This window comes from Caretta caretta, chromosome 11 (genome assembly GCF_965140235.1).
Source record: "Caretta caretta isolate rCarCar2 chromosome 11, rCarCar1.hap1, whole genome shotgun sequence".
In the NCBI taxonomy this organism is placed as follows: Eukaryota; Metazoa; Chordata; order Testudines; family Cheloniidae; genus Caretta; species Caretta caretta.
Window position 1 is genome coordinate 6,614,716 of NC_134216.1, and position 26,674 is coordinate 6,641,389.

At 41.0% G+C, this 26,674-nt stretch overlaps 1 protein-coding gene across 7 annotated transcripts in view; it reads right to left on the reverse strand.

Annotated features, from left to right (window-relative positions):
• CNTNAP5 (contactin associated protein family member 5) overlaps window positions 1-26,674 on the reverse strand; it is a 426,257-nt gene that overhangs the window by 114,744 nt on the left and 284,839 nt on the right. For all 7 annotated transcript variants that reach the window (XR_007359131.2, XM_075117728.1, XM_075117729.1 and 4 more), the window contains 2 exons: window positions 25,505-25,624; window positions 5,036-5,236 (listed from right to left, as the gene is read on the reverse strand). Coding sequence is in view for 6 of the 7 variants with exons in the window: in XM_075117728.1 (XP_074973829.1) it covers window positions 5,036-5,236; window positions 25,505-25,624 (321 nt within the window). In the remaining variant the exon portion in view is untranslated. The remainder of the gene's footprint in view (window positions 1-5,035; window positions 5,237-25,504; window positions 25,625-26,674) is intronic.

Consider the following 26,674-nt stretch of genomic DNA (forward strand, 5'->3'; position numbering starts at 1 on the left):
ACCCATCAGCCACACTCAAAGATGAGTCATTCTTTGAGGGCAAGCTGCCCTGATCTCTGTTTTATACAACAAACTGTCTCTTGGTAATATAATAGCAATGTAAAGTACCTGGGATGATAACATGGAAATTATCTTTGAAAGGTGAAGGAATAACAGTGGGCAAATGCATGAAGACAAATTATTATTTGCTTGTTATCAGTCTTTTGATATCACTTCACGTTACGTTTGTGTTAAAAATTGGCTGGAACCAGTCTGTCCCTCTTACTTCAGAATTAGAGCATGGGTAAGAAGCTAAATACTGGAGTTTAACCAGAAAATACCAGTCCATTGCAATAATTAACAAGAGCAAAATGGGCTGGGGATATGCTGCATAGGCACAGTCAGAAAGGACCGGATATAATTGATGTTCTAGGACGGGCAACTCAGAGTGGCTGGGAGGTTCTGGGAATGGGCACTGAATGGGATGGGGAAGATAGCTGCATGGATGAGTGTGGACGCTCTTTCTTGACACGGAAAAGGTTTAAGGCAGACTAGAGACATGCCAGAGGGTCTCAGTGTTGAATCAGTGCCAAACCTGGTATCTGCAGAATTACATGAAACCTCTGCATGCCCTAGGGAGACCCAAGAAGTAGTCAGCAAAGCAACTGAGCACCTCTGATCAGCAAATTCCCCTCAGAGTTTGTGTTGGGCATTCACCTTCCAGATCAAATAACAGTTTAGTCTAGATGAAATACTGGTTTGTTGGGACTTGGGGAGGCTATCATTGGAGGGGCAAACAAAACAGGGTATGTCTACACTAGCCTTCTTTACCTCGAGTTAACAGATTGCTAATTAACTTGAGGTGCACAATACATTTGTAAAGGCTTGTGTGGATGCTCTCCACACCTTTTTCTTTACCTTAGGGAGTAGCCTAAGCCCTAACTCAAGGTAAAAGAGTGTAATGAAAAGCAAGCACAGAGAAGGAGAGGAGATACAAAGAAAATGGTGAAAAAATACAGTTCTTTAACTCTCCTGTTTGAATTTGCTCTCTTCCGTCAATCCCTGCCTAGGCTAGTGCACTGCACGCTGAAGAAACTGGCCCCTGGGTATTGTAAATTTAGCTATCCAGTTACTAATATGCGGTAAATGTCCTAATGTTGTCATGTAACTGATATATGGGAATGACTAGGCTAATGTATGAGTTAAGACTCGGAGCATGCCCAGTGCTGCTTCTATAAGCCTGAGCAGACTCAGACCCAGCAGAGGGCTCATTCAATTAGTAAAAGTGCTCTCATATCTCTAAACAACTTGACTCCTGACTCTTTGCTAAGCATTACAAGAAGCCACCAGTATATGAGGCATAAGCATCCATAATATGCAAGAAAAGGAGAGAAAGATAGAGTATCTTCTCATTCTCAGCACCTGGCATGTTCTTAAAGATGCTGGATTGTCTGCCCAAGGAACTAAAGACCTCTCTCAATCCCCAGGACGAGGAAGGCACTGGCAGTAGCAGTGTGAGCTTCCCCCACAATTCTCCACTAATAGATCTCAACTCTTGACAAGATGGACAGCTTCTAGGGGTGAGATGGTAGCAAGTCTCCAGAGTCACTGTTTTGCCTTGACTATCAAGGAGGTTGCCAATATACACCAAATGTCGTGTTTGCTTGCGTGATCTGGATGCCCCTCAATAGCAACTGGCTTTAGACCTACCAACTAGCCACTAGATTGTAACAACTGTTGGTCAATAAGAAGTCATTTTAATTCCGTCCAACACTATGAAAATCAATTAATCCTTCATGAACACACATGCTGTTCATGAAGTCTACAAGTTACTTCTGAAGTCTACAAGTTACTTAAAGTCTAGGCTGGTGGCACAGAAGCAGATATGGTTTCAGCTGACATTTCGCATGTGAGCGAAAACTGATAAGCCTGTTCCAGACAGTAGGAGCTGCAGAAGAGAAGGCTCTTACACCAACAGGGCATAGATTATAAGTCTGAACTTCAACTGAAATAAATCAGAGTAGCCAATTTATACCAGTTGAGGATCTGGCCACATATGAAGGGACACAGAGCAGGGAGAGCAGAAAGAAATTCATTGATATATGCTGCAGCAACTCCACAGAGTGCAAAAACCTCCCTTGGTTTTAATGGAACTGAGTGAGCTTTGCTTTTCTAGCATGCCCAATGCCTGAGTGCTAGATTAATGCTTTGCCAAGCCAGAGCTGCAAAGAGCTGACAGGTAGCAGCATGTATCATCACTGCCGAGTGAAGACATGAAGGGAAGAAAAAATCTCCACACTGCTCCTCTTTGAAACATGCCAGCGTTAGATACACTGGTCGTGGATTACGCTTCACTGCCATGATCTGCACTATGCTAAGTAAACTGACCTGACTTTAAAAAAAAATCCAGTGTCAAAATTGGCCCAGATCTTTTACAAGATTGGGATTAATAATAAAATAATAATAAAAAGCAACTACCACCCTGTCAAACCCGGATGCCTTTCCGGAAGGTGTAGCTTCAGCCAAACACAAGTTGGATTCAGTACAGGATAACCAGGTCAAATGTAATGGCCCATGATATGCAGGAGGTCAGACATAATAATCTAATGGTTCCTTCTGGCCCTAAAATCCATGCATCTATGAATACCAATAATAATACATTTATATTTATATACTGCCTTGGAGGCGAGGATCTCAGAGTGCTTCATAAACTTTAATTAAGCCTCACAACACCCTTGTGCCAGAGAGGTGTCAGGTTCCTCCAAGGTGTCACACAACTGAGGCAGAGGCAAGAGAAAATCCCCCCAAGAGTCTCGATTCCAGCACGTGCTAGCGTTATTTGCACTTGTATATCAGTTAATAAAGAGCACCGGGAACATTTTTATTTCAGCACAAATTTCAGCTAACACGGAGATTTGGATATATGAGGTTTTGGACAAACAAAACAAACCTGGGGTATCATTTAAATCCATTTAATATATAACCAAGAACCAGTTGTCCCTGAAACCTTGTCATTTCAAGAGCTCACACATTTTACTTGTGTGTATGTTCCATGTCTTCCTAAAGTCCACTACCGTGGGCTAGTAACAACGCCCTGGATGACAAATGTCAAATGTAAATAAAAACAGCGGATGCGGGGGAAAGAAAAAAAAAGCTGGCCACATCCACCCTTCTGGATTATGTCCTCCTGGGCTCTGCAGTTTTTCTGGTTCATTAAACAAATGTGAAACAGAGAACCAGGTAATGAGCTATGAAACTGCGGCATGGTCCTCTGTCACCGGGATGCTGCGACTGCCAGGAAAACAGCACAGTGCTGTGGCTTCTTCCCAACCTGAGACAATCAGCCATGCTACGGACTACCTCTGCCTGTATCCTCTCCCTGACAGCGGCCAGCACCGTATGAGTCAACGGAAGGTGCAACAAATGCTTTCACTGATAACTGCAGAATTATCTGTCTGAAGGGAATTTTCTTTTCACCTTGTCAACTAGTGGCTGGCTTATGCCCTGGAACATGATTGTGAATATTCAGGACTAAAAAAAAAATTTTTTAAAAAAATCATGACGTGATTTGCATCAGGTCCTTAGTAGCAGCAGTATCTCTGTATACCTGTGCACCAAATACATGTATGTACATGTCAGTTCACATCCATGTCTACTATTATGCCCAGGCACCAGGGCTTTCATGCCATTTAAAAAAAGATCAGTAGCCAGCGTGCCGATAATACATAAGGAACAGCACCACATAAAGCAGCCAGACATCACTAGAAGGATGTAGTAATGAACAAGGGACAGGAAAGTCATATTTTCCTCTGACCCTCCACCGACCAGCTAAAATAGGGTACATGTTTTCCTCTTTCCTTCTCTCCTTTATTGCCTTCCCATGTGGTTTTTCCTCCTGTCTATGGTGCTGAGTACTAACACATTGCTTGGTATTGTCTAAGTCGTCCTCTTCTCTTTGGCAAATCCTTTATATACCAAGAGGTCTATTTCACAGTTTTAAATGTACCGAATGGCCAGGTTATCTGCCAGGTGGACACATGGGTTTTCTGTCTTGCCAGTAACCAATCAGGCATTTCAATACATGCCAACGCTTCCCAGTATGCTGTATATATGAAACATGACAGAAACGAATCCCCATGCAACAGCCCTTTAAGTCTTGGTTGACATTTCAGTCGGATTAGCTTTTCACTCACTGACAAGTCTATAGAATTGCTTGTCTGATAATCAAAGCACCAGGATTGCACATGTATAACAAGTAACAAAAAAAAAGAGATTTTTAATTATTCAGACAGCTGCTCTTATCACTGTACATCTCCCCTGGATAACTAATCACCTGAATCTAAAAGGGTGCCTATGGGTAGGTAACTGCCCAGGGAATTCACCAGGGACTTGCTCTACAAGAGCAAATAAAGCGGGGAGTATTTCCTCCCTCTGGTCTTCCTGTCACTGTGTAATATCAGGCCAGAAAATTGGATCCTTCTACCAGAGGAGGAAATGAGTTTTGTCTGAGAAACTGTGCTGAGCTACCAAAAGCCCTGGTGAGTAGTTATGTTCTGTATGGCTTCAGGCTGACTCCAGTACTCATGAGGGACTGCAGCCTTCCCCTATGTGAACACTCCAGGATTTGGAGCAGTTTGGCTGCTCTCTATTCTGATCTGCAGTTGCATTCCATGTTTGTACAGCACCTAGCGCAGTGGGGTCCTGATCTGTGACGAGGGCTGCTCAGCACTATGGTAATACAAACAAGAACAATACACCCAACAGTTTGCATTTAAAGGCAGTTCAGTAAAGCTGCTGTGGTTTAAGAGAGGCATATCCTAGTCTTAGAAGGAAACCTCCAAGCCCTTCTTTATTTTAGTGTGGGTGCACATGCACTGTGGAATTCCATTGCCTCGCCCTCTGCCTACTGTCAGTCTCTGTGCAATGCTAGCCCTGTGTGTGAGGACAGACGCTCCTTACTCTGCACCATATTTTTTGCTTCAGTCGCACTGCGGGCTATGTCTGCTGTATAATCAATAACAGCTAACAAGAAATTATTTCAGTTGGTGGCACTTACTCGGGGTGTTCAGCAGACGTGACTTTTTGCAGTGGTAAGCCACCTCCTGTTCACAGTACTCTGCACTGTTTATCATGGCCTCAATCTGGTCCATGCTGCTGGTGTAGTTAAAGTACATGGCGTATGGTTTCTCAGGATCGGCCCCTTGGACTCTGGTTAGCTCTGTGTTGTTGTGCTGCACCGCAGTCCAGATCTTATCTTCTGTTAAATGAAAGAAAATGAAAGGGGTGTTACAGCAAACAGAGAACAAAGGAGTAGCTGAAGCCTGATGTTTTTCTCCATTAGGCACAGAAGCAGCATTTCCCTGGACTGAAAATAGCCTCCTTGTGATAAAGGGCTGCTCCAAACAAAATGTGGATTGCAGGGGGCCATGTCTACCTGAACCGAGTTACAGACCAAACTGGGGCTAATGTTACAGAGCCTGCTGAGTCCGAAATAAAACATTAGCTTCCCTGGATCCTGTGGACGCTGCCCTGCCAGGTAGCTGAAATAATTCAGATGCATTTCCGCTGCCTTTAGCCTCATGAGAGGAGACACATTAGTCAGGCCTGTTTGCAAACATATCAAGACTAAAAAGCATGACTATTCTTTTATAATAATACATTAATTACTGATGATGAACTCATAGGAGCCACCTGACACAAACAGAAATCTCACCAGAAAGTTAAAATCAAGATGAAATCCATGTTGGCCAGTTATCATTTCAGAGTGGTAGCCGCGTTACTCTGCATCAGCAAAAACAACTAGGAGTCCTTGTGGCACGAGGACTCCTCGTTGCTTTAGTTATGACTCTGGTAGTTTGAAGGAAATCTGACCTCTCATTTTACGCTTCAAAACTCAGATTTCTCCCATTTACTGCAGCCCTAATTAAGGACAGCATTTAAGCACATACCTACACTGAAGCATGTACATAAGTGCTTCTCCTCCATCAGGGCCTCTTAGAGTCATCCTGTTTTCTTCAGTGGGGCTACCTGCAGAGCAAGGTCTCTCTCAGTGTAAAGAAAACAGAATCTGGCCTTAAATAAATGCAATCTGGGGTCCTAACCCTTCAAACATTTACTACTGGGAGGAGTGCTTGTAGTCTCATTCAAGTGAATGGGACTACTGACAGTAGTAAACACTAAACTCTGCAATAAATGTTATTATGCAGATACACGAATACACATATGCACTTGATTCCTTTTTTACTATGAAGAGAGAATGACCCTGCCCACCTATATGTTCTAATAAGGTAAACTGTAAAAAAGAAATAGCCAGTTTTAATCCTTTGTAAACATTACAAGTTTTCACTCTAGCATGGAATCCAATTATTTGCAGAAGTGTATGCATGGCAACAGAAAGAGGAGAGGAGATGGTTGTAAAGAAAGTGAGGGAGAGAATGAAGACTTAAAAAAAAATCTCACATAAGCAGAAAACCCTAGGAGGGTGGTGAATTTGGTGTTTTATAAAATGATCTTACCAACATGGGACTGATCTACAAAAGGGGAATAACTGGCTAAGTGGGAGTACTACTGAAAAAAGATCTTGGGGGTTATAGTGGATCACAAACTGACTATGAGCCAACAATGTGATGCAGTTGTGAAAAAAGGCGTACAGCATTCTGGGGTGCATTAACAGAAGTGTAAGACAAGGGAAGTCATTGTCCCACTCTACTCAGCACTGGTGAGGCCTCAGCTGGAGTATTGGTGTCAAGTTTTGGGTGCCACCCTTAAAGAAAGAAGAAGACAAATTGGAGAGAGTCCAGAGGAGAGCAATAAATATGGTAAAAAGTTAGAAAACCTGACCTATGAGCAAAGGCGAAAAAACTGGGCACATTTACACCGAAGAAGAGACATCTGAGGGCCGGGGGGGGGGGGACTTCATAACAGACTTCAAATAAATTAAGGGCTGTTGTAAAGAGGACTGATCAATTGTTCTCCATGTCCACTGAAGGTAGGACAAAAAGCAACGTGCTTAATCTGAAGCAAGACAGATTTAGGTTAGACATTAGGAAAAAAAATTTCTAGCTATAAGGATAGTTAGGAACTGAAATAGGCTTCTAAGTAAGTTTGTGGAATTCCCACGATTGGCTGTTTTTAAGAACAGGTTAGTCAAACACCTGTCAAGGAGGGACTAGGTTTACTTGGTCCTATCTCAGTGCCGGGTGCTGGATTAGATGACCTCTCCAGGTTCCTTCCAGCCCTACACTATATACTTTCCAAGATTCATAGAATTCTAAGGCCAGAAGCTCCAATAAGATGATCTAGTCTGATTTCCTGCATCACACAGGCTGTACATTTACAACCAGTAATTTGTGCATGAAATCCAACAACTTGTGGCCACTAGATGCTCTGGTGATTGGGGGCGCTATACAGTCCACTAAATTGGTGGATTGGGTAGAGGTCTAGTAAGTGTATAAGTAACTGAATGGATGCTTTTTACCCCTTTTGCCTGAATATTATCGGCATGGAGACACTTCGATGACAGTTAGAAAGTGTCAGGAGTTTATGTACAGCAAGCCTGCTCATCCACTAGATTAACACCCAGGTAGTTTACAAGTGCAGGTGGGCCCCACTGAGCTGCCGGATTGGCTAAGCCACCCGGTTGACTCAGGGGAGTAGCAGACCTGCTCTTAAGATCACCAGCAGCTGCACACTCGCTGCTGAAAGCATTCGCCCATGACTGTGACAGCTCCCGTGCCCGCTTCTTCCCAGCCTTGCTCCAGTCCTGCCCCAGCCTCGCTGCACGCCAGGTAACTCAGTTCTGACCTTGGGCTCTGATTTCGGACTTTCGCTCTGACCTCTGGCATCTGGCTTCTGACTCCAGTTCTGCCCCAGGGCTCAGACTCCCCATTCCGGCCTCCAGCTGTGACCCTTGGTTCTGGCTACTGACTCCAGCTCAGACCATAAGGCATTACCTCCACATCCCACTCCCTAACAGAAGGTCAACTCCAAGAACTGATTTCAAGTCTCGAAGAAAATACCCTTCCAATGCCTTACAGCAAGATCCTCAAGCCCTGAAAGTCTAAGAGTTTGAGATCAATAATTTGCGCATCCATTCAGAATGCTATGATCAGTTCTATGAAGATGGAGAGAGAGAGTTTGTTTATACATCTATAATTCAATTCAGAGTTTCTGAGAGAATCAGGGATGTTACTTTCAGAGCCTGGGGGCTGAATTAGAACATTAATAATCAAAATATTGGTGTAATGTTTAATATGTGAAACACAGCTCAGAGCTGGAAAAATTATTACAAATTTAAGTGCTTTACAGAACTCACCCCTAATGCTTGCAAGTAAGGCATGCAACACATTGCCCTAAGTCCTCATCACGTGCCTGCTATGCATCTCAAAGCAGTAATCCATGTCAGCCAGAGTCCCTCCGTTTTTCTTCCACATTCCCAAGAATTAACACCACATGGGAGGGATTTTCAAAAGCTCTCAGCACTGGCCTAACTCTGCTGCCATTGAAGTCTGTGGGAGTTTTGCTGCTGACTTCACTGGGGACACAGATATGCAAATATTGAGCACTTATGAAGTAGAGCCGGTTGGGAATTTTTCAACAAAATGATTTTTTGCCGGAAAATGTCAAATCAACAAAACTGAAACTCTTTCCAGGGATGTACAGGGTTAGACAAAACTTTCTTTGAGAAACGTTTCCCAGATCCAGGAATGTCAAGGTGAGGGCAGGGGATAGGGGGGAGAGAAACAGAGAGAGACCCCAGAATAGCCAATAGCTTTGTGGGTAGGGCATTCAGACAGAGCAAAGATTCGAACCCAAATCTCCTACATCCTAGTCGGATGCCCTAACTATCAGGCTATTCGCTACTCTTGGAGGGAAGGAGGAAATCTCTCTCTCTCTCTCTCTCTCTCTCATTTTTCACTGAAAAACTTTGAATGAAACAGTTCCATCCTAAAGTGGAATGGGAAAGATTTCCAAACTCTCAGAAACATGCATGGGATCAGAAAACCATTTCCCATCCAGCTTTAACTTGAAAATCCCACTCTAAATTCAATAACCATTCCCACCGCACTGCTGGTGAAGTCACTGTTGAGCCAGTAGAACATGACAAAACTAACTGGCTGATGAAGACGTTGATGGGATGGAAACATTAGTCAATTGCTACATGATAGTAATAAAACCAATGTGCACCGGAGTGGCAATACTGCCCTTCAAGAAGTGCAATAAAACGCACTAATTAGCACTAATTGGCTAACCATACTTGGCTTTCAGAGTTTTGTGTTATTACATATAGAAGTGCATTGTGTGGGTAACTGATATAACCAGACACAAGATCAAAGATTAACGGAATTAAATTAAAAGTTTAGGAAAAACTTCCTTAAAAGATGAGAGGGGTTAGAACTATGAAACGGCCTCCCCGGGGTATGTCGGAAATCCTATCAACTGAAACATTTAAAATGGGTCTGGACAAAGCATTAGCAAATGTAGCATAGGGAGCAAACCTGCACTGATAGGTGGATTGCACTGATGACCTGACAGATCTTTCTCATCTTCCTCTGTGATTGCTCATTAATTCTCATCAGGATTGTTATTACAGTTGTTCTTAGCTATTCCCCGAGGATCTGAACTTTAATGTAACATGCCTTCTCTTCTCCCCACTGGAGCCTGTGGAGATGACACCTTTACTACAGGTTTTCTGTCACCGGCTTTGAGTGGAAAAAGCATATGGGTTTGCTGTCAGTCTCTGACATAACTGTATTTTAGAGAGGTTGAAGTGAAGTAGCTCTGGGAACGGAGGAAGGAAGGAGATGGGGATAGACAGAAATTTATACTAACTTTTAAGAAGTTTTTTAATCCACTAAATGCACCTTCTCCTATGCTCAGTACTTTACCAACGGGGAGTCAAGCCTGGCTGTGCCACTTCAAAGATCCTTGTTGATTTCTGCTCTTTGAGAGATATTCCATTGTTTGCAATATTGTAGCTGAGTTGGTCCCAGGATATTAGAGTGAAAAGGTTGAGGAGGAAATATCTTTTATTGGATGAACTTGAACAGACCTCGGGCCAATAAAAGATATTACCTCGCCCACCTTGTCTATTTGAGATACAGGTATTTGTTACCCTGTATATCACTAACACTACTCATAAAATACACAGCCTTGGCACATTACACTGATAACAGAACAAGCTCACCAAGCAGCAACTTTATATAGGAATGGGCGCAAATCACCACTTTCCTCACCCCAATCCCAACAGCTACATTTCCTTCTGTTGCTCACCTGCTGTATATTTATGAGCTGGTGCCCAACCATTTGAGGCAGACCACAGCATAGGTTTTATATAGTCTCAATTTTCTCTCTCTCTTTTTGCTCTTGCTTTTACAAAAACAGTGAAAAGAGGAATCAGAAAAGGCTTTAAAAGGTTGTCATCGGTCTTGTCCTTATCTTGTGCACACCCGACTGAAGGAACCTGAACCTGTCTGTCCTCTGGCAGAGAGGTGCATGCTGATTGGGAGCTGACTAGGGTCCCCATTTGAGATAGTGTGAGAGACAAGTTCTCTTAGCAGACCTAGCGGAGAGAACAGGGAAAGGATATGTTCTAGGGTTACTCTGGTCTTCCTAGTACTGGCTCCTGATCAGCCAGTCATCCAGGCATGAGCAGACATTAATTCCCTGTTTCCTTACATGTGCCACCCCTACTGCCAGGCACTTGTTGAAGACTCTCGATGCCATGCAGAATCTAAGGGCAAAAGCCTGTATTGATATGGGTTGGGCCCCACTGTGAATCTTAGAGACTTCCTGTCAGCAGAGTGGTTAGCTATATGGAAATTCACATACTCTAAGTCCAGACCCACAAACCAGTCTTGAGCTTGGAGCAATGGAATGATGAGGGGCAAGGTTTACTATCCTGAACCTGAGATGGCATATGTATTTGTCGAGTCTCCTCAGGTCTAGGATAGGATAAAGACCCCTTGTCTTCTTCAGAAAAAGGAAATATGGGAATAGAAGCCCTTTCCCTTGTATTCATGGGTTACTGCCTCTATAGCTCCCAGAAGGAACAATGAAGCTTCTACTGTTTGCAGTAGGCTTTTGTGAGAAGGGTCCCTGAAGAGAGTTGGGGAAGGGGGTGAATAGGGAGCAAAGAAAGGATGGGATGGTATAGCTGCAGGTGAAAATGTCCAGCCTTAATCTTCAACCATGCCCAATGGAATAGGGTGAGCGGGCTTCTGAAGGATGTAGTCCACAGACTACCTGTGATGCAACTCGAGTGTCTCCTCAAATCTGACACGCTGAAGGAGCACTGTGCACCACTGAGGTTGAGGGAGCTTGTTGTCCTGTGCCTTACCTCAGGATTTTGTTGGCCTGGTATTCACGTTTTCTGTGGTAAGATGGCATATGCTGCCTTTGCTGATGTTGTGGTTGAGGAAGGTATGGTTTAAAGTAGGTTGGAGAGGCATAAATTCCTATAGCATAGTTGCTTTGGAATCTTTCAGCAAGTGTAGGGTACCGTGAGTTATCTTGCTGAACAGTTCCTAGCCTGTGAAAGCAAGTCCTTAATCATGACTTGTACTTCAGAAGGGATGTCCAAAGCTTTGAACTATGATGCTCGTTGCATGGTCAATGCAGTAGCCATAGACCTGGCAGTGACGTCCAATGTATTCATTGTCTTTTGCCACCAGCTGGCCTTCTTTTAAGATTCTTTTGTGCTCCTCTTTACTCTCACAGGGGAGTTTATTAACAAAGGATGTTAGTCCGTCAAATGTTAGAAAGTCTATTTAGACAACCAGGCTGGCAGTTGGCCACTCACAGTCAGAGTGATGCAGATGAGCATGGATTTCTCTCAAACAGTTCTGAATATCTGGGGTCCTTGTCCATTGGTGTGTCCTTGACTGAGCACAATTTCTCTTTTACAAAGGAGACACTAGGAATCCAGAGTTAGGTTTCATATAAAAGTAGTCAAACCATGAAGGGGTACCCGGTACCTTTTCTCAATGAACTTCACTGTTGCTGTTATAATTACTGGCATCTGTCACAGAGCTCTCACTGAGTCTAAAAGTCCCTCATTGATGGTGAAGGAGATCCTAGCAGTGCCAGAAGCTATTAAGTATCAAATAACTTGTGGTATGCTCAAAACATTCACAGTTTTTTGGAGGAATTAGCAAACGCTAGAATACAGACAGACAGACGAGACACCACTAGGTTATACAGAGGACTTCATCATCCAGAATTACCAATGGAGATGCTTTCAGTGGCAGAAAATGCATGCATAAAACATAATTAAAATAATCTATTAAAGTAATTGAGTGATCGGGGAAGTGTGGTGATGCTTGACGTCTTTGAATAAAGTTGGAGAAAATTAAAGGAGACATTGATGGACATGAATGGTTGGTGTCTTACTCAAACTGTTAGACCTGGCAAACAGATATTTTCTTTATTTTTAAGAGGGTTAAGAGTTCACTGCTTATCCTAGTCACCATTTCAAAGTGTCCAAACAACAAACTCAATGACCCATCCAGATTACAAGGAACACAGAATACGTCACTTACAACAGAGCAGGTTTCATGCTATCTCATGCTCTCCTCCCTCTCATTTCACATCCTGCAGTAGAGTGCAGAGTGGATTACGCTATTCTAATACTTGCTACTCGAACACTTCTCCAGCGTCTCTGTTAATTTTTGCACAGTAAGCTTTATTTTTTTAAAGGGTGCTATCCTGCATAGGTATAAATTTGCAAACATGCCCTGATAAAGTACTGCCTGCCTATAACAAAAGCTATGGGTGTGGTGTGAATTACCTTGACCAATTTCAATTAATGTTCATTCTGAAACCTATTGATGACATTTTCAGAGCCACATTTTCAAAGACAGAGGACCTAGATAGAAATGCAAAAACGTGCATCTGCATTTACACATACCATCTGCACTCACATTTGAAGCAACTCCACATACAAACAGGCATTCGGCAGTGACAGTAGCTATCTGCACCTGTAGCTTCCTGGTGGCACAGCTCTGCAGAGACCCACGACTCAGCCTTTTGAAAGGTGGCCATTAATACTGAGACTGGAGTTTATTTCTTTGTAGGTTTTTTTTCTTCTTTATGAGAAACATTCAATTATTGAGTGATTATGAGTATACACTAAGCATAGTACTGCTGTTTCTACCACCCATCGTATTTTGTGATCCTTAAGGTAAGTAAATTCTCTATTTAAAAAAAAAACACGCACACAGAAGATCATTATCACTTTAATGTCCTTATTGTGTTTTTTTCTACATTGACTTTAATTAATAAGCTCTCCCTGGGCTGTTGTGAGTTTACAAAGAGAATGAGAAAGCAGATTTTTAAGCAAGGGTTGCTGTTTCACCCTCCTCCCTCACAATGCTCTTGGGGTTATTTAATTTATTACTCTCTTGGTCAAATTTCGAATCAGGCTCAAATACTGTAGCTAAAAGGCAGCAAAAGCACTTCTAGATGGCAGCCACATCTCCCACCGAAGAACCCAGAAGATTTAAATTCAGTCTTTGAAAGCAGATTTCCTAAAGGCTTGTTAGTTCGTTCCAAAATGCAAAAGTGACAATGCTTTAATTTCAGGGTAATGCTACAGCTTTATGACTTAGCAGTTTTATTTAAGGGTACAATTTACTAGGATATTATGGTGTCTGTAGTCAGCCCTGGGAGATAGTTTTACAGCACAGGACTTGAGCACTTACAGCACATTGCAGACCCTCAGTCTAGCTTCACCAATACCTCCATCATCCTGCTGGAACCCTCCCTGTTGCCTTTGACTGCACACAAATTAAATTGGGGGGTGGGTGGGAGGAGGAGGAGGAATTAGAGCAGCTGGAAAACTGTTTTTCAATGAGTTCTGTATTGTTTAATTCACATTTTTATTCTTCAACTGGAAATTTTGCTGTAGCCCACATTTCACCCATGGAACCAAATCACTCCTCTGTGATTTAGGAGGTTTGTCACAAAACAAGATTATTCAGACTGATTAAATTGCCAACAAGCCAAACATACGGTAAATGCTACACGAGCAAAAGAAGAATTGCTCTGAGAGCTCATAGGATGCATTTGTTTTGTGGTGCCCTACACAGAATGCCAAAGCTTGTCCTTAAAGCTGCCCCTACCACTACAAGGGCAACATGTGCCCTCCCGAGAAGAAGCTCTGGTCCTCCCTCAGTGCACTACTTTTAGCTGTGGCAGCAGTTAAGCAAGTAAATATATATTCCCCAGTGGACATAAAAAGGCAGTTTCTTAAAGGCTTAACAGCCCTAGTTCATTAAACTTTAAAATATAAATGTCAAAGCCACCACTTAACCAACATGTTATTTTTCTAGCTTTCCCTGCTGGCTCCCAAGATATGTGGGCTTGTGAAGCTCTCTCCATTCTCGGCCTCCCCCTACTTTCTCATCCATTTGGTGACACTTCAAGCAGCATTTAAACTCCTCAATGCATCTCCAAGGAAACAATTCTGCGTGGGTTCCAATCCCACCACCAGGCCTTGGGCTGACCATACTCTCTGATGATACTAACAATATAGTACCTGGGGGCTTATTCTATTAGGGGATGCAATGAGCTACACCACATTCAAGAGGCTTAATCTCTCCCAGAGTTGGCCAGCAGGCTCCAGGAATTTGCACCCACCCAGACTGGTATAGATTGCCCTTCCCAATGCGGTGACTCTGTTCCTTGGGACAATGCAAGGGGAGGGGAGGTTTCTTGCACAACTGTGCATAATCTTGCCATTATAGAAATGCCATTCTGAGACACAGAGGTGTCACACCATCATCCTTCCGGCCTATTTCTTGGTGAGTGTTCATCAGGACGTTTCCTGGGATAATCCCATGTAAATACCATTGATGGTCAATGGGACTTTAGCTCCTGAGTGACTCAATTCCTTTTGAAAAGGAGGCTCCTAAATCAGATAAGTGTCACAATGCCAAGCACAGCAACACCTTAATATCTTACAAATGTGAAGCTAACTGAGTATATTAAGCATACATGGAATCATGCAAACGGAGAGCTGGTTATATCTCTGTGCCAGCTAGAAATTGCAAGATGGCTGGTGACAGCTCAAAAACTTTGATATACAAACTAGTACAAATATTTAAGCTTTTTCCTTTCAATAAAATTCTGGAGTATTTAACTAGAATCCAAAGTAAAAGTTTAAAAATTGCCAAAATCTGGAGCACCCTGGAAAATGTCAGGTTAAAGTACGGGCCAGGTCAGATAAACACTCACATAAAAAAGAATCTGACACATCAGAAAAGGGCAGACAAATAAACAGTGACACGTTTTTAAAGTGCTTGTACACAAATGCTAGAAGTCTAAATAATAAGATAGATGAACTAGAGTGCCTTGTGTTAAAGGAGGATATTGATATAATAGGCATCACAGAAACCTGATGGAGTGAGAACAATCAATGGGACACAATTATTCCGGGGTACAAAATATATTGGAAGGACAGAACAGGTTATGCGGGGGAGCGGCGGGAAATGGCATTATATGCGAAAGAAAATGTAGGACCAAATGAAGTAAAAATCTTAAATGAATCCACATGTTCCACAGAATCTCTATGGATAGTAATTCCATGCTCTAATAAGAATATAACAGTAGGGATCTATTATCGACCACCTGACCAGGACAGTGATAGTGACGATGAAATGCTCAGGGAGATTAGAGAGGCTACCAAAATAAAGAACTCAACAACAGCGGGGGATTTCAATTATCCCCACACCGACGGGGTACGTGTCACCTCAGGATGAAATGCAGAGAAAACATTTCTCAATACTTGAAATGACTGCTTCTTGGAACAGCTGGTACAGGAACCCACAAGGGGAGAGGCAACTCTCAATGTAGTCCTGAGTGGAGCGCAGGATCTGATCCGAGAGGTAACTATAAGAGGACCGCTTGGAAATAGTGACCATAATATAATAACATTTAACATTCCTGTGGTGGGAAGAACACCTCAACAGCCCAACACTGTGGCATTTAATTTCAGAAAGGGGAACTATGAAAAAATGAGGAGGTTAGTTACACAGAAATTAAAAGGTAGCGTGACTAGAGTGAAATCCCTGCAAGCGGCATGGGCACGTTTCAAAGACACCATAATAGAGGCCCACTTAAATGTATACCCCAAATTAAAAAAAACTACAGTAAAAGAACGAAAAAAGAGTCACCGTGGCCTAACAACCATGTAAAAGAAGCAGTGAGAGATAAAAAGACATCTTTTAAAAAGTGGAAGTCAAATCCTAGTGAGGTAAATAAAAAGGAGCATAAAAACTGCCAAATTAGGTGTAAAAGCGTAATCAGAAAAGCCAAAAAGGAGTTTGAAGAACAGACAGTCAAAACCTCAAAAGGTAATAACAAAATGTTTTTTAAGTACATCAGAAGCAGGAAGCCTGCTAAACTACCAGTGGGACCCCTGAACGATCGAGATACAAAAGGAGCACTTAAAGATGATAAAGTCATTGCAGAGAAACTAAATGAATTCTTTGCTTCAGTCTTCAAGGCTGAGGATGTTAGGGACATTCCCCAACCTGAGCCGTCTTTCGTAGGTGACAAATCTGAGGTATTGTCACAGATTGAAGTGTCACTAGAGGAGGTTTTGGAATTAATTGAGAAACTTAACAGGAACAAGTCACCGGGACCACATGGCATTCACCCAAGAGTTCTGAAAAAACTCCAGTGTGAAATTGTGGAACTATTAACTATGGTTTGTAACCTGTCCTTTCAATCAGCTACTGTACCCAATGACTGGAAGATAGCTAATGTAACACCAATATTTAAAAAGGGCTCCAGAGGTGATCCCGGCAATTACAGACCGGTAAGTCTAACGTCAGTACCGGGCAAATAAGCTGAAACAATAGTAAAGAATAAAATTGTCAGACACATAGAAGAACAAATTGTTGCGCAAAAGTCAACATGGTTTCTGTAAAGGGAGATCATGTCTTATTAATCTCTTAGAGTTCTTTGAAGGGGTCAACAAACATGTGGACAAGGGGGATCCAGTGGACCTAGTGCACTTAGATTTCCAGAAAGCCTTTGACAAGGTCCCTCACCAAACGCTCTTATGTAAATTAAGTTGTCATGGGATAAGAGGGAAGATCCTTTCATGGATTGAGAACTGGTTAAAAGACTGGGAACAAAGGGTAGGAATAAATGGTAAATTTTCAGAATGGAGAGGGGTAACTAGTGGTGTTCCCCAAGGGTCAGTCCTAGGACCAATCCTATTCAACTTATCCATAAATGATCTGGAGAAAGGGGTAAAGAGTGAGGTGGCAAAGTTTGCAGATGATACTAAACTGCTCAAGATAGTTAAGACCAAAGCAGACTGTGAAGAACTTCAAAAAGATCTCACAAAACTAAGTGATTGGGCAACAAAATGGCAAATGAAATTTAATGTGGACCATGTAAAGTAATGCACATTGGAAAACAATAACCCCAACTATATGATGGGGGCTAATTTTGCTACAACTAATCAGGAAAGAGATCTTGGAGTCATCGTGGATAGTTCTCTGAAGATGTCCATGCAGTGCGCAGTGGCAGTCAAAAAAGCGAACAGGATGTTAGAAATCATTAAAAAAGGGATAGAGAATACAGTGGAGAATATCTTATTGCCCTTATATAAATCCATGGTATGCCCACATCTTGAATACTGTGTTCAGATGTGGTCCCCTCATCTCAAAAAAGATATACTGGCATTATAAAAGGTTCAGAGAAGGGCAATTAAATGATTAGGGGTTTGGAACAGGTCCCACTGAGGAGAGATTAAAGAGGCTAGGACTTTTCAGCTTGGAAAAGAGGAGACTAAGGGGGCATATGATAGAGGTACATAAAATCATGAGTGGTGTGGAGAAAGTGAATAAGGAAAAGTTATTTACTTGCTCCCATAATATAAGAACTGGGGGTCACCAAATGAAATTAATGGGCAGCAGGTTTAAAACAAATAAAATGAAGTTCTTCTTCACACAGCGCACAGTCAACCTGTGGAACTCCTTGCCTGATGAGGTTGAGAAGGCTAGGACTATAACAGGGTTTAAAAGAGAACTGGATAAATTCATGGAGGTTAAGTCCATTAATGGCTATTAGCCAGGATGGGTAAGGAATGGTGTCCCTAGCCTCTGTTTGTCAGAGGGTGGAGATGGATAGCAGGAGAGAGATCACTTGATCATTACCTGTTAGGTTCACTCCCTCTGGGGCACCTGGCATTGGCCACTGTCGGCAGACAGGATACTGGGCTGGATGGACCTTTGGTCTGACCCAGTATGGCCATTCTTATGTTCTTATGTCTGAGAGATATGTTGCAAATCTCTTTACAATGCCTTGACAAAGAAAGGTACTCAATAAAGACCAAGGACTTTAGGCTCATAGTCTTGCCCATCGACATCAATGTGAATTAGATCAAACTCTTAGGCTATGTCTACATTGCAATCAGCAGGAATGATTGCAGCTCATGTAGGTATTCCCAAGCTAGCTTTCATCAAGCTGGGGTTCTAAAAATATCAGCAAAGCCAGAGCAACACGGGCTAGCTGCCCAAGTACGTACCGCAGGTCCCGAGTGGACTTGTACTCAAAAATCCCAAAGTTAGATAAAGAGTCTTAGGATTTAATAAGAGTTTTGCCCTTGACTTCTAAGGTCCAGTCTCTATTTAAACAGTATTTAACTGATTATATAGTGTCCTGTCTATTTAAATAGTATTTAAATTAATTATAAATTAGTAACATTAACAAAAATTTTGTAAAGAGTGGGGACAAAGCAAATGGGAGTGCCCACAACTAACTTGGTCCCTAATAGGATGTCATTTTAACCATTCAAGCGAACAATGTACCATGCAATATTTAGCTTCTAATGGCACAAAAGTGTTTAATTTAGGCAATGGGTGTATTTGTGTGGTAACCACTAAAAACCATGTACTTAAAAAAAAGTATAACAAAAAAGGCCAAATTAATTTATGTAAATGTAATATAACAAAGGTCATTATTATTACAATTATTTACCGAGGTCTTCTATTTTAAAGAAAAGTTGTTTAAAAAACAAAAAATGTAAACTGGTCCTTTAATTTAAAAATACATTAAAAACAATAAAAAAATAATAAGAGCAAAAACAAAAAAATCAGGCAATATGCAAAATATGTATCTAAGTCTGCTCAGCTAAAAAACAAACATTTTAATCCGCAATGGTCAAGTATTAAAATTTTTAAAACATGGCAATTTCTTATTGGTACAATGTTTTTTAAAAATGGTCTCCCAGTGTCACAGCTCTTCTAAATTTACTGCTACATCCTATTGTCATATTGTTTGTATTAATAATTTTGTTAACCTTTATTATGCTATGTTTATACTGCCAAATAAAAACAACAACAAAAAGTTTTGAAGCAAGTAATATATAAAATTAAATTGCTTGCAAAATTATAAAGCGATACAATAATTAATGGCATTTATCATGTATCAAGAGGGGGGAATGTTGGGATTATATATATATATATAGTGAGTCATATATCCATGTAATACATTATAGGTCATTAAGGCCTGGTATGAATTATGCATGCTTAACATGAATACGTATGTTGCAAATTAGCAACCAAAGCAAGAACTTACGGTCAAGGACTATTAAGATTGTTTTTGCACAAATACTTTTATGTTCCGAGAAAAATACGGAAAATCGTCAGAGAAGGAAAGAACACCAGCTGGACGGATAAAAAATTGTATAAAAATTGGAGAGAATGTCACCCCTCTGATCATGGCGGCCCACCCAGGATTGTCTCTTTGGGATTGTGTGGGTAGAAGGCTTAGTAAACAAAGGCAAAGAATCAAGGACGCAACGGAATGAACTATAAATGGTTGCCTATGATTTCTGCAAATCGGAGTCATTTATTAATCCAAAGTCTTGTGTAAATAAATGTGCTTCCAGCATCTTCTGATCTTATAATTGAAAGAAATCTTGACTGGCCATCGGAACCATTCTGACCTTTGGAATCTGGCATAGTACGTTTGGGGTGTAAATGTAAAGTAAGTAGCGTTTGTTTTGTAATCAATAAAAATCATTTAAAGTGTTATATGCCTCTCTTGTGGGTTTAACACAATGAGGTAGACACAGGTGATAAAAATCAATGGGAGTAGTATGTGACTACTAAAGTTATGCATGTGCTTAAGTGCTTTGATAGTCTGAGACCTTATTTTCTGCATGTAATTGGATACATAGCACACAGGGGGTGCAGGTAAACGAGTTGGTTCAAAGTGTAATAAAAGTGTCGAGCACTGCAGGAATTATGGGGAAAAAAGATTAGGAGTTATTTTATAAATCGCAAGGGTCACTTTGACGGTTTAGATGTCTGATTATCCATTTCCTGCAGCAATTTTTACAATCCCTGCTTGTGACTGTAGCTTAAATACAATTTCTATGCAGTATTCTGAAAGATGGAAAATGAAAATTTTCTTTGGCTCTACAAGATAGTAGATATTTGCATTTCAAGTTCAGATTTCAATGTACAAAAAGGGAAATGTTCAGCCTACGGATAGGGACCACTTCTTATTCTCTGACACAAGGTTCCTTTATGGGAGTTTTCCAAACAAATTTCAGACTAGCAGTAAGAGCCACAGAAAAGGACGGTCATCTTCCCTAAGCATTGATCTTGTCATACCAACTTCTAAGTGTTATTGATTTGATGGCCCAGGATCTGTGTACAACGAAACTGCAGAACTAAAGAAATAGAGGTGGGGTATCATGCTGTGCATCGTAACCAAATCTTTCAGAGACCGAGGTTAAAATGTATTCCCTAGGAGGTGTGAAGAGGTCATTTTAAACACTCTCCATTACAGAGGAGCAATACAAGTACATAGCTGTGGGTTGCATGTCTTTAGACTTAGTGCTGGAGGGTGTGATGAAATACACAAGACAGATCAATAGACTTCAAGCAGGAAGAGAAAGAGAGCAAGCTTCAGAGGACCATAACCAATGCTTCACCAGTTCAGACCAGTGCAAGAGAATTTAATAATAGGCAATTACTGAATGACCTGCCTACAGGGGACATCTCTCTCTCTCGCACACACACACAATCTAATTCAACTGTACATGTTCTCATTGTTAATCATGAAATTCTCTTTAAATCCTGCTCTGCTTTAAGCTTAATGATATTCAGGGCAATGAGTTCCATGGGTTAGTTATGTGCTGCATGAAAGTATTTCCTCTTTTACCAGTATTAAGTGTGTTGCCTTTCAGTGTCATTAAATGTCTCTTTGGTATTGAATTCTGCAAAAGTGCAGATGGAAGCACCTGATTTACCTCCCCTACATCACTGATTTCTATATGCCCCCTCTTATACATCTCCTGTCTAAACCCAACATTCCCAGTCTTTCCAGCCTTGCTTTGCATAGAAGTCTTTCTGTGACTCGTTAGGTTTGTCCCTGAATACCTTCTATTCCAACAATGTCTTTTTTTTTTTTTGACAGTAACTAGAAATAAACACAACCTTCAAGATGAGGCCAATATAAAGTACCCCAGAGTCTTCTCTGTTCTTGACTAACCTAAAGAATAGTTTGTCATCTGCAATTTGTCACCACACTGTTCAGCCATTTTTCCAGATCATTAATTAATATAATGAACAACAATGGTTACACAAGGCATCGTGAGACACTCCACCATTAACTTCTTGCCATGTTGAAAACAGAACATATAGTCTGTCTTCTTTCTCAGATGCACACAGACAGACACACATTCTATGCTTTCTTCAGAATTTTTGTTCAGTGCCAAGGTGATTCACTGCATAGAAATAACTAAAATTAGATAGATTATCATGTATACTAATTAATAACACATTGGTACCTTTCCAGGTCTAGATCCCACACAAACTGGGTGTTTTAATTAGATACCATCATTTGGAAAAGCAATTCAGTCCCAGTTAATAACTGACTAAGGCCATTGTCGCGATCTGATCTAATAGGAATAAATACATTTAGTTGTAGTCATTGCTGATTGTTATCTACATACTTAGGATAAATTCTGCTCTCAAAGCCTCATGGCAGAGTTCATCTCAGATGATTTGCCTCTCCTCACTGAAATCCCCGCTTCAAAATGTCACATCCATTGCAATGCAAAGTACTTCGTTCATAACACTACTACGAATACAGGCCACATGTTATTCCTTTATCTGGATTTTCCATTGTTTCATGTCACCCCTAAATCTCTCAGACTAACTCTTTGGGGCATGAGTTGTACACCTATTCTCAGCACTACACTAACAAACAACTAGTTGCACAGAAAGAGGGGAGGTTTTATGGTTAGGTAACTAGCTAATCTGGGGTCAATTCCCAGTTCTGCCTTGCTCTCCCTTGGTGACTGTAAACAAGTCATTTTCTCTCTGTGCTTCAGTCTCCCATCTGTAAAATGGGAGAATGATAGAGTTGGCTGGAAAATGGTTTTATTTCCCTTTCAAAAAAATTAAACTTTTTGGGGAAAACCAAAACCCAAAAGTTTTACAATTTTCAGCAACCAATTTTTGTAAACATTAAGAGAAAGAAAATCAGCTTTGAGATTTTTGGCTTTCCACCAAAAAATCCAATGTTTTCAAAGAAAACACAGACATACACTCTCTCTCGTTTGCCTTGGTGACATAGATTGTAAATTCTTTGGAGCAGGAATTATTACTCCCTCTGTATGCACAATGCCTAGTACAATGGGGTCCCATGTGGATGAATGCCTACGTGCTATTTGTAGCCTTTTTTATTTACATTTACTTTAGTACCTTTGTATTAAACTACCAAGGATTCAGCTCCTGTTGCTACAGTTCCAAGCTCAAAAAAGTGAAAATCACCTTTGGTGCTTTTCTCAAATTTGGAAACTCCAGGAACACACGAAGATTAAGGATAGTGACCGCAGACACAATCACAAGTACAAAGTCTTATCTGTACTACTACAAGTTTAATTAAAGCAATAATTAAGGTTACAATTATCAATGAATATATAAATCCTACAAAAATACATGCAACGACAGGCTGCAGTCATACTCACATTCTCAAAGGTATTCTAGGATCTCTCAACACATGAGTATCAATAGAGGAACGGTCCTTGCTGGGGTTTCCCGTGGAGTTGTCCCTTGGGATCTTCCCTTTTTTACCCCACCAGACAACCTCTTTTATATCATTGTTCTGACCACATCTAATAACTTATGCATATGCATGAGTGTTTCAATGCTCTTTTCCTCATCTGTACTTCCACACTCTAAGAATATTGTTTTGCATAGGTTGTTTTCTTAGTTTCCCTTATTCTTATCAGCATTTTTGCACAATATGTAACGTGTGGTCAGGACAGAACATTCCATGAGGTTATAATCAGGTATACAATGGTTTTGGACAATACACTGCAGTCTATTGCAATCTAGTTTTCCATAACATAACCTATTGGCACAATTTCTACAGTAATCTTGTGACCTTATTGGTTTAGGGTTATTCCTAGGTCACCCACTCATGTCAAGCATTCTTAAGCCTATGGCCTAGTCTGGCTGAGCTAAAATCTTAGAGGTCTCAGCCTGTAGGCCTTGCATTCTAGCCGGGCTTTACTTATATGCCTAATACACACTCATCACTCCTAAATACTTGTCAACCTTATACTTCGATAATCCTACAATTTATATCTATTTAGCATACATGTATTATATATGAATTGAGCATAACACCAAATAACACAATGATAAGTGGATGATAAAATGAACTAATTGGCTATGTACTGTGATGTAAACATATAGTAATAATAAATATTAATATTAATTATGGCTCCATATTGGAGTCCAAAAAACACCATGCTGACGAGAAGATGGAACTCTGCCTTAATACTTGAGATTCAACAACTGTTGAACAGACACTTCTAATTAAATATTTGTTACACTTGAATAAAAACATACTTAATCATTAACTGGTGTGTGTTTAATTAACATGTAATGATTGCCCATTTACATCACCATGACAATTTAATTTGAGACACTAAGTATGAGTTGATTGAGGAAGCAATGTAAAGGCTCACGGTGTGCCCTGGGTGCTCTGGATTGAATCTGGAGGGGATGTGCGGCTGGCTAACGTAGCCACAGTTACCAGCCGAGCAGAGGGTATGGCATGGTCCCCTATCTGTACCTGGCCAGTAAAAGTAACCAGTGGAGAGTGGGGAAGGGCAGGGTAATAGCCCCTGTTCCTTCCCCTTTTCAGTCAGCTGTGGTCCTCGGCTATATTTTCACTTATCTCTGAACAGAGTGAAAGGAGGAAGTGAACTGGTCTCTAAGTTTTAGGGCCAAAATCTGCTCTCAGACAAGCACATGCAGCTCTCCAAGTGAATTGCACTCAGATCTCTAAGGGGAGATTTTACTGAGCTTCTCCTTTGTGAGTTGCATTTCATTTTAAACTATGGGACAACAACTTGAAGAGTCATAACCAAAAGACTGTCTTTCTAAGTTCCTATCTTAGCTCCCATCTATGTAATATTTGAGCTGCTCCTAAGTGTAAGAAGTTACAAATAATCTCTCTCGTTTTCTTCTCTGGCGGTATGAGGCAGGCTTAGAGGGGTTGGTTTCTATTTTTTTAAATGATTATTGAATATAAGAAAGCACTGGTGTCAGTGAGGGTATTGTGGCAGAAAAGCTTGGACAAAGAAGCGAGCTTTGAGATTAGCTCAGTGCAATGAGGTTAGTGGTCAATTCCTGTTTCACTAGGCTGTGAGCTCTACAGTGCTGGCCCAGTTCCAGAGAAGGTTCCATCTCCCACAGTTATGAGTCTTTCCATAATGGTAGACAGTGTCATTGTTCCAACATAATGAGGCTCTTATGAGATGTCATGGTCACAGAGCGAGTTTCCCGCACACTGACTACCAATCAGCTCATCCTAACCTGAAAAGTACCACCTCTCTTTAGTGAGAGAAAGGATGTCCTGTTAATTTCTGTACTAATTAAGGTCCTCCTTCTGCAAACCCTTATGTGAGTTGTCTCACTGATCATCAGTGGGGCTACTTGAGTAAGGAGTACTGTATGCTTTGGGTACAGACTGCACACAGTGCTGAAGTATACGTAGTGGACTTTCTACCTAATTAATTATTTCTCTCATAACTGAGTTGAACCTTACAATAAGAAGCTATTATATAAGTGGAGCAAAGAAACAGTTAAGTTAAGAAACAGATCTGGGTTTCATGTTTATGAGATCTCATAAAAATAATACTGAGGGTGAACTAAAAATCAGGATGTTTATGAAAAATGCAATAACATCCTCTCACTAAGTACAATTTGTTCTTTTAGACATAGCAAAGGCCTGCATATCTGTTCCACCCTGAGTGGCAGGAATCATACAGGCTTGGATTGTACTGCTAGCTGATATTAACCAGTGGAAATCCTTCTAAATTTAACGTTCATCACAAAAACTACAAATCTGCTGCCTTTTTTTCCCACCATCAAAATATCCACAACTCTGAGGTTCTCTTAACAATACAAAGAGAAAACATTTATTATAAGACATTTAGAGCCAATGTTAAACATTGCCGGCAATGCAGTATCCTTACCCGTAATATTGCAGTAAACCTGGAATGGTCCAAGTGGTCCACTTCCATCGGAATCAATATGGAAGAAACCAGACGTCTTCCCTTTGTGACGATAGGCTTCACACGATTGCTCGTAGATGGCTGCAATACAGAGAGAGATATATTACTTCAGAGATACAGTGAGGGCACTGGTAGGCATGCAGGTATCCGCAATTATAACGATTGTCAGTGTCATTATTTATCCCCTTGATTTACTGCTGGCTTGTATTTCTGTCCCCAGTTCAGGAAACAGGAGTTAAACACATGCTTGAGTGCTTTCCTGGATAGAGACGGATCTAAGCATGTGCTCTGCTGAATTGGGGCCTCAAACAATGTTAAGCTGGTATTTTCCTGACGAGGTTAATTAAATGTTTTAAAGGACTGATATAAAATTAGGTATGTGCCATTGTCCAACTGAAGGGATGTAGCACGCACTGGAGAGCAATAATCTACATATGACTTACAACATGGACACCCCTGGAAGCCTGGACAATCTGGGCCATAGCAGTTCCATGCCTTCCCTGGAGTAGATGGTGGGTTCCCTATTGAAAGGGGAGCCCAGAGCTTCTTTCAGTGTCTACCACCCTAGAGGAAATGACAAACAGTCTGTCTCTGCCAGGAAGACAAGGGTTCAGGGCTACTCAGAGAGATTATCACCCTATTTTTATATATCACACTCATGTTTTCTCCATGTATAAATCTTCCTGTGCTGAAGGATACATGCCCAGAGAAAGCTTCAATACATATAAATTCAAGGGGTATATAATACTAGCTGGGACTATCACTGAAGAGCAATAAGAACGTGGTAAAAACTGCCCAAGGGTAAAAACAGTTCTTTTGATTATACACGTCTTCAAACTTCAGGTAAGATATGACAATCTCAACAGCTTAATTTATCCCTTGGGCACTATATTACTGCTAATATTGACCCTAGGTCCATTAAGAGTCATATATGCACATATGTTTTTGTCTACATACACACACACACACACACTTTCAAATAGTTAATGCTTTCACTTCTGGCAGAGATACTTGGCAAATAGCCTCCTTCAGAACTGATGCTAACATGTCCCCACACAGCAAGCAGATTTTAACAGCAGCTGGTGGCTTTCTTGGCATGTAGGAGAATGCATTAGTCCATACAATTCCTAT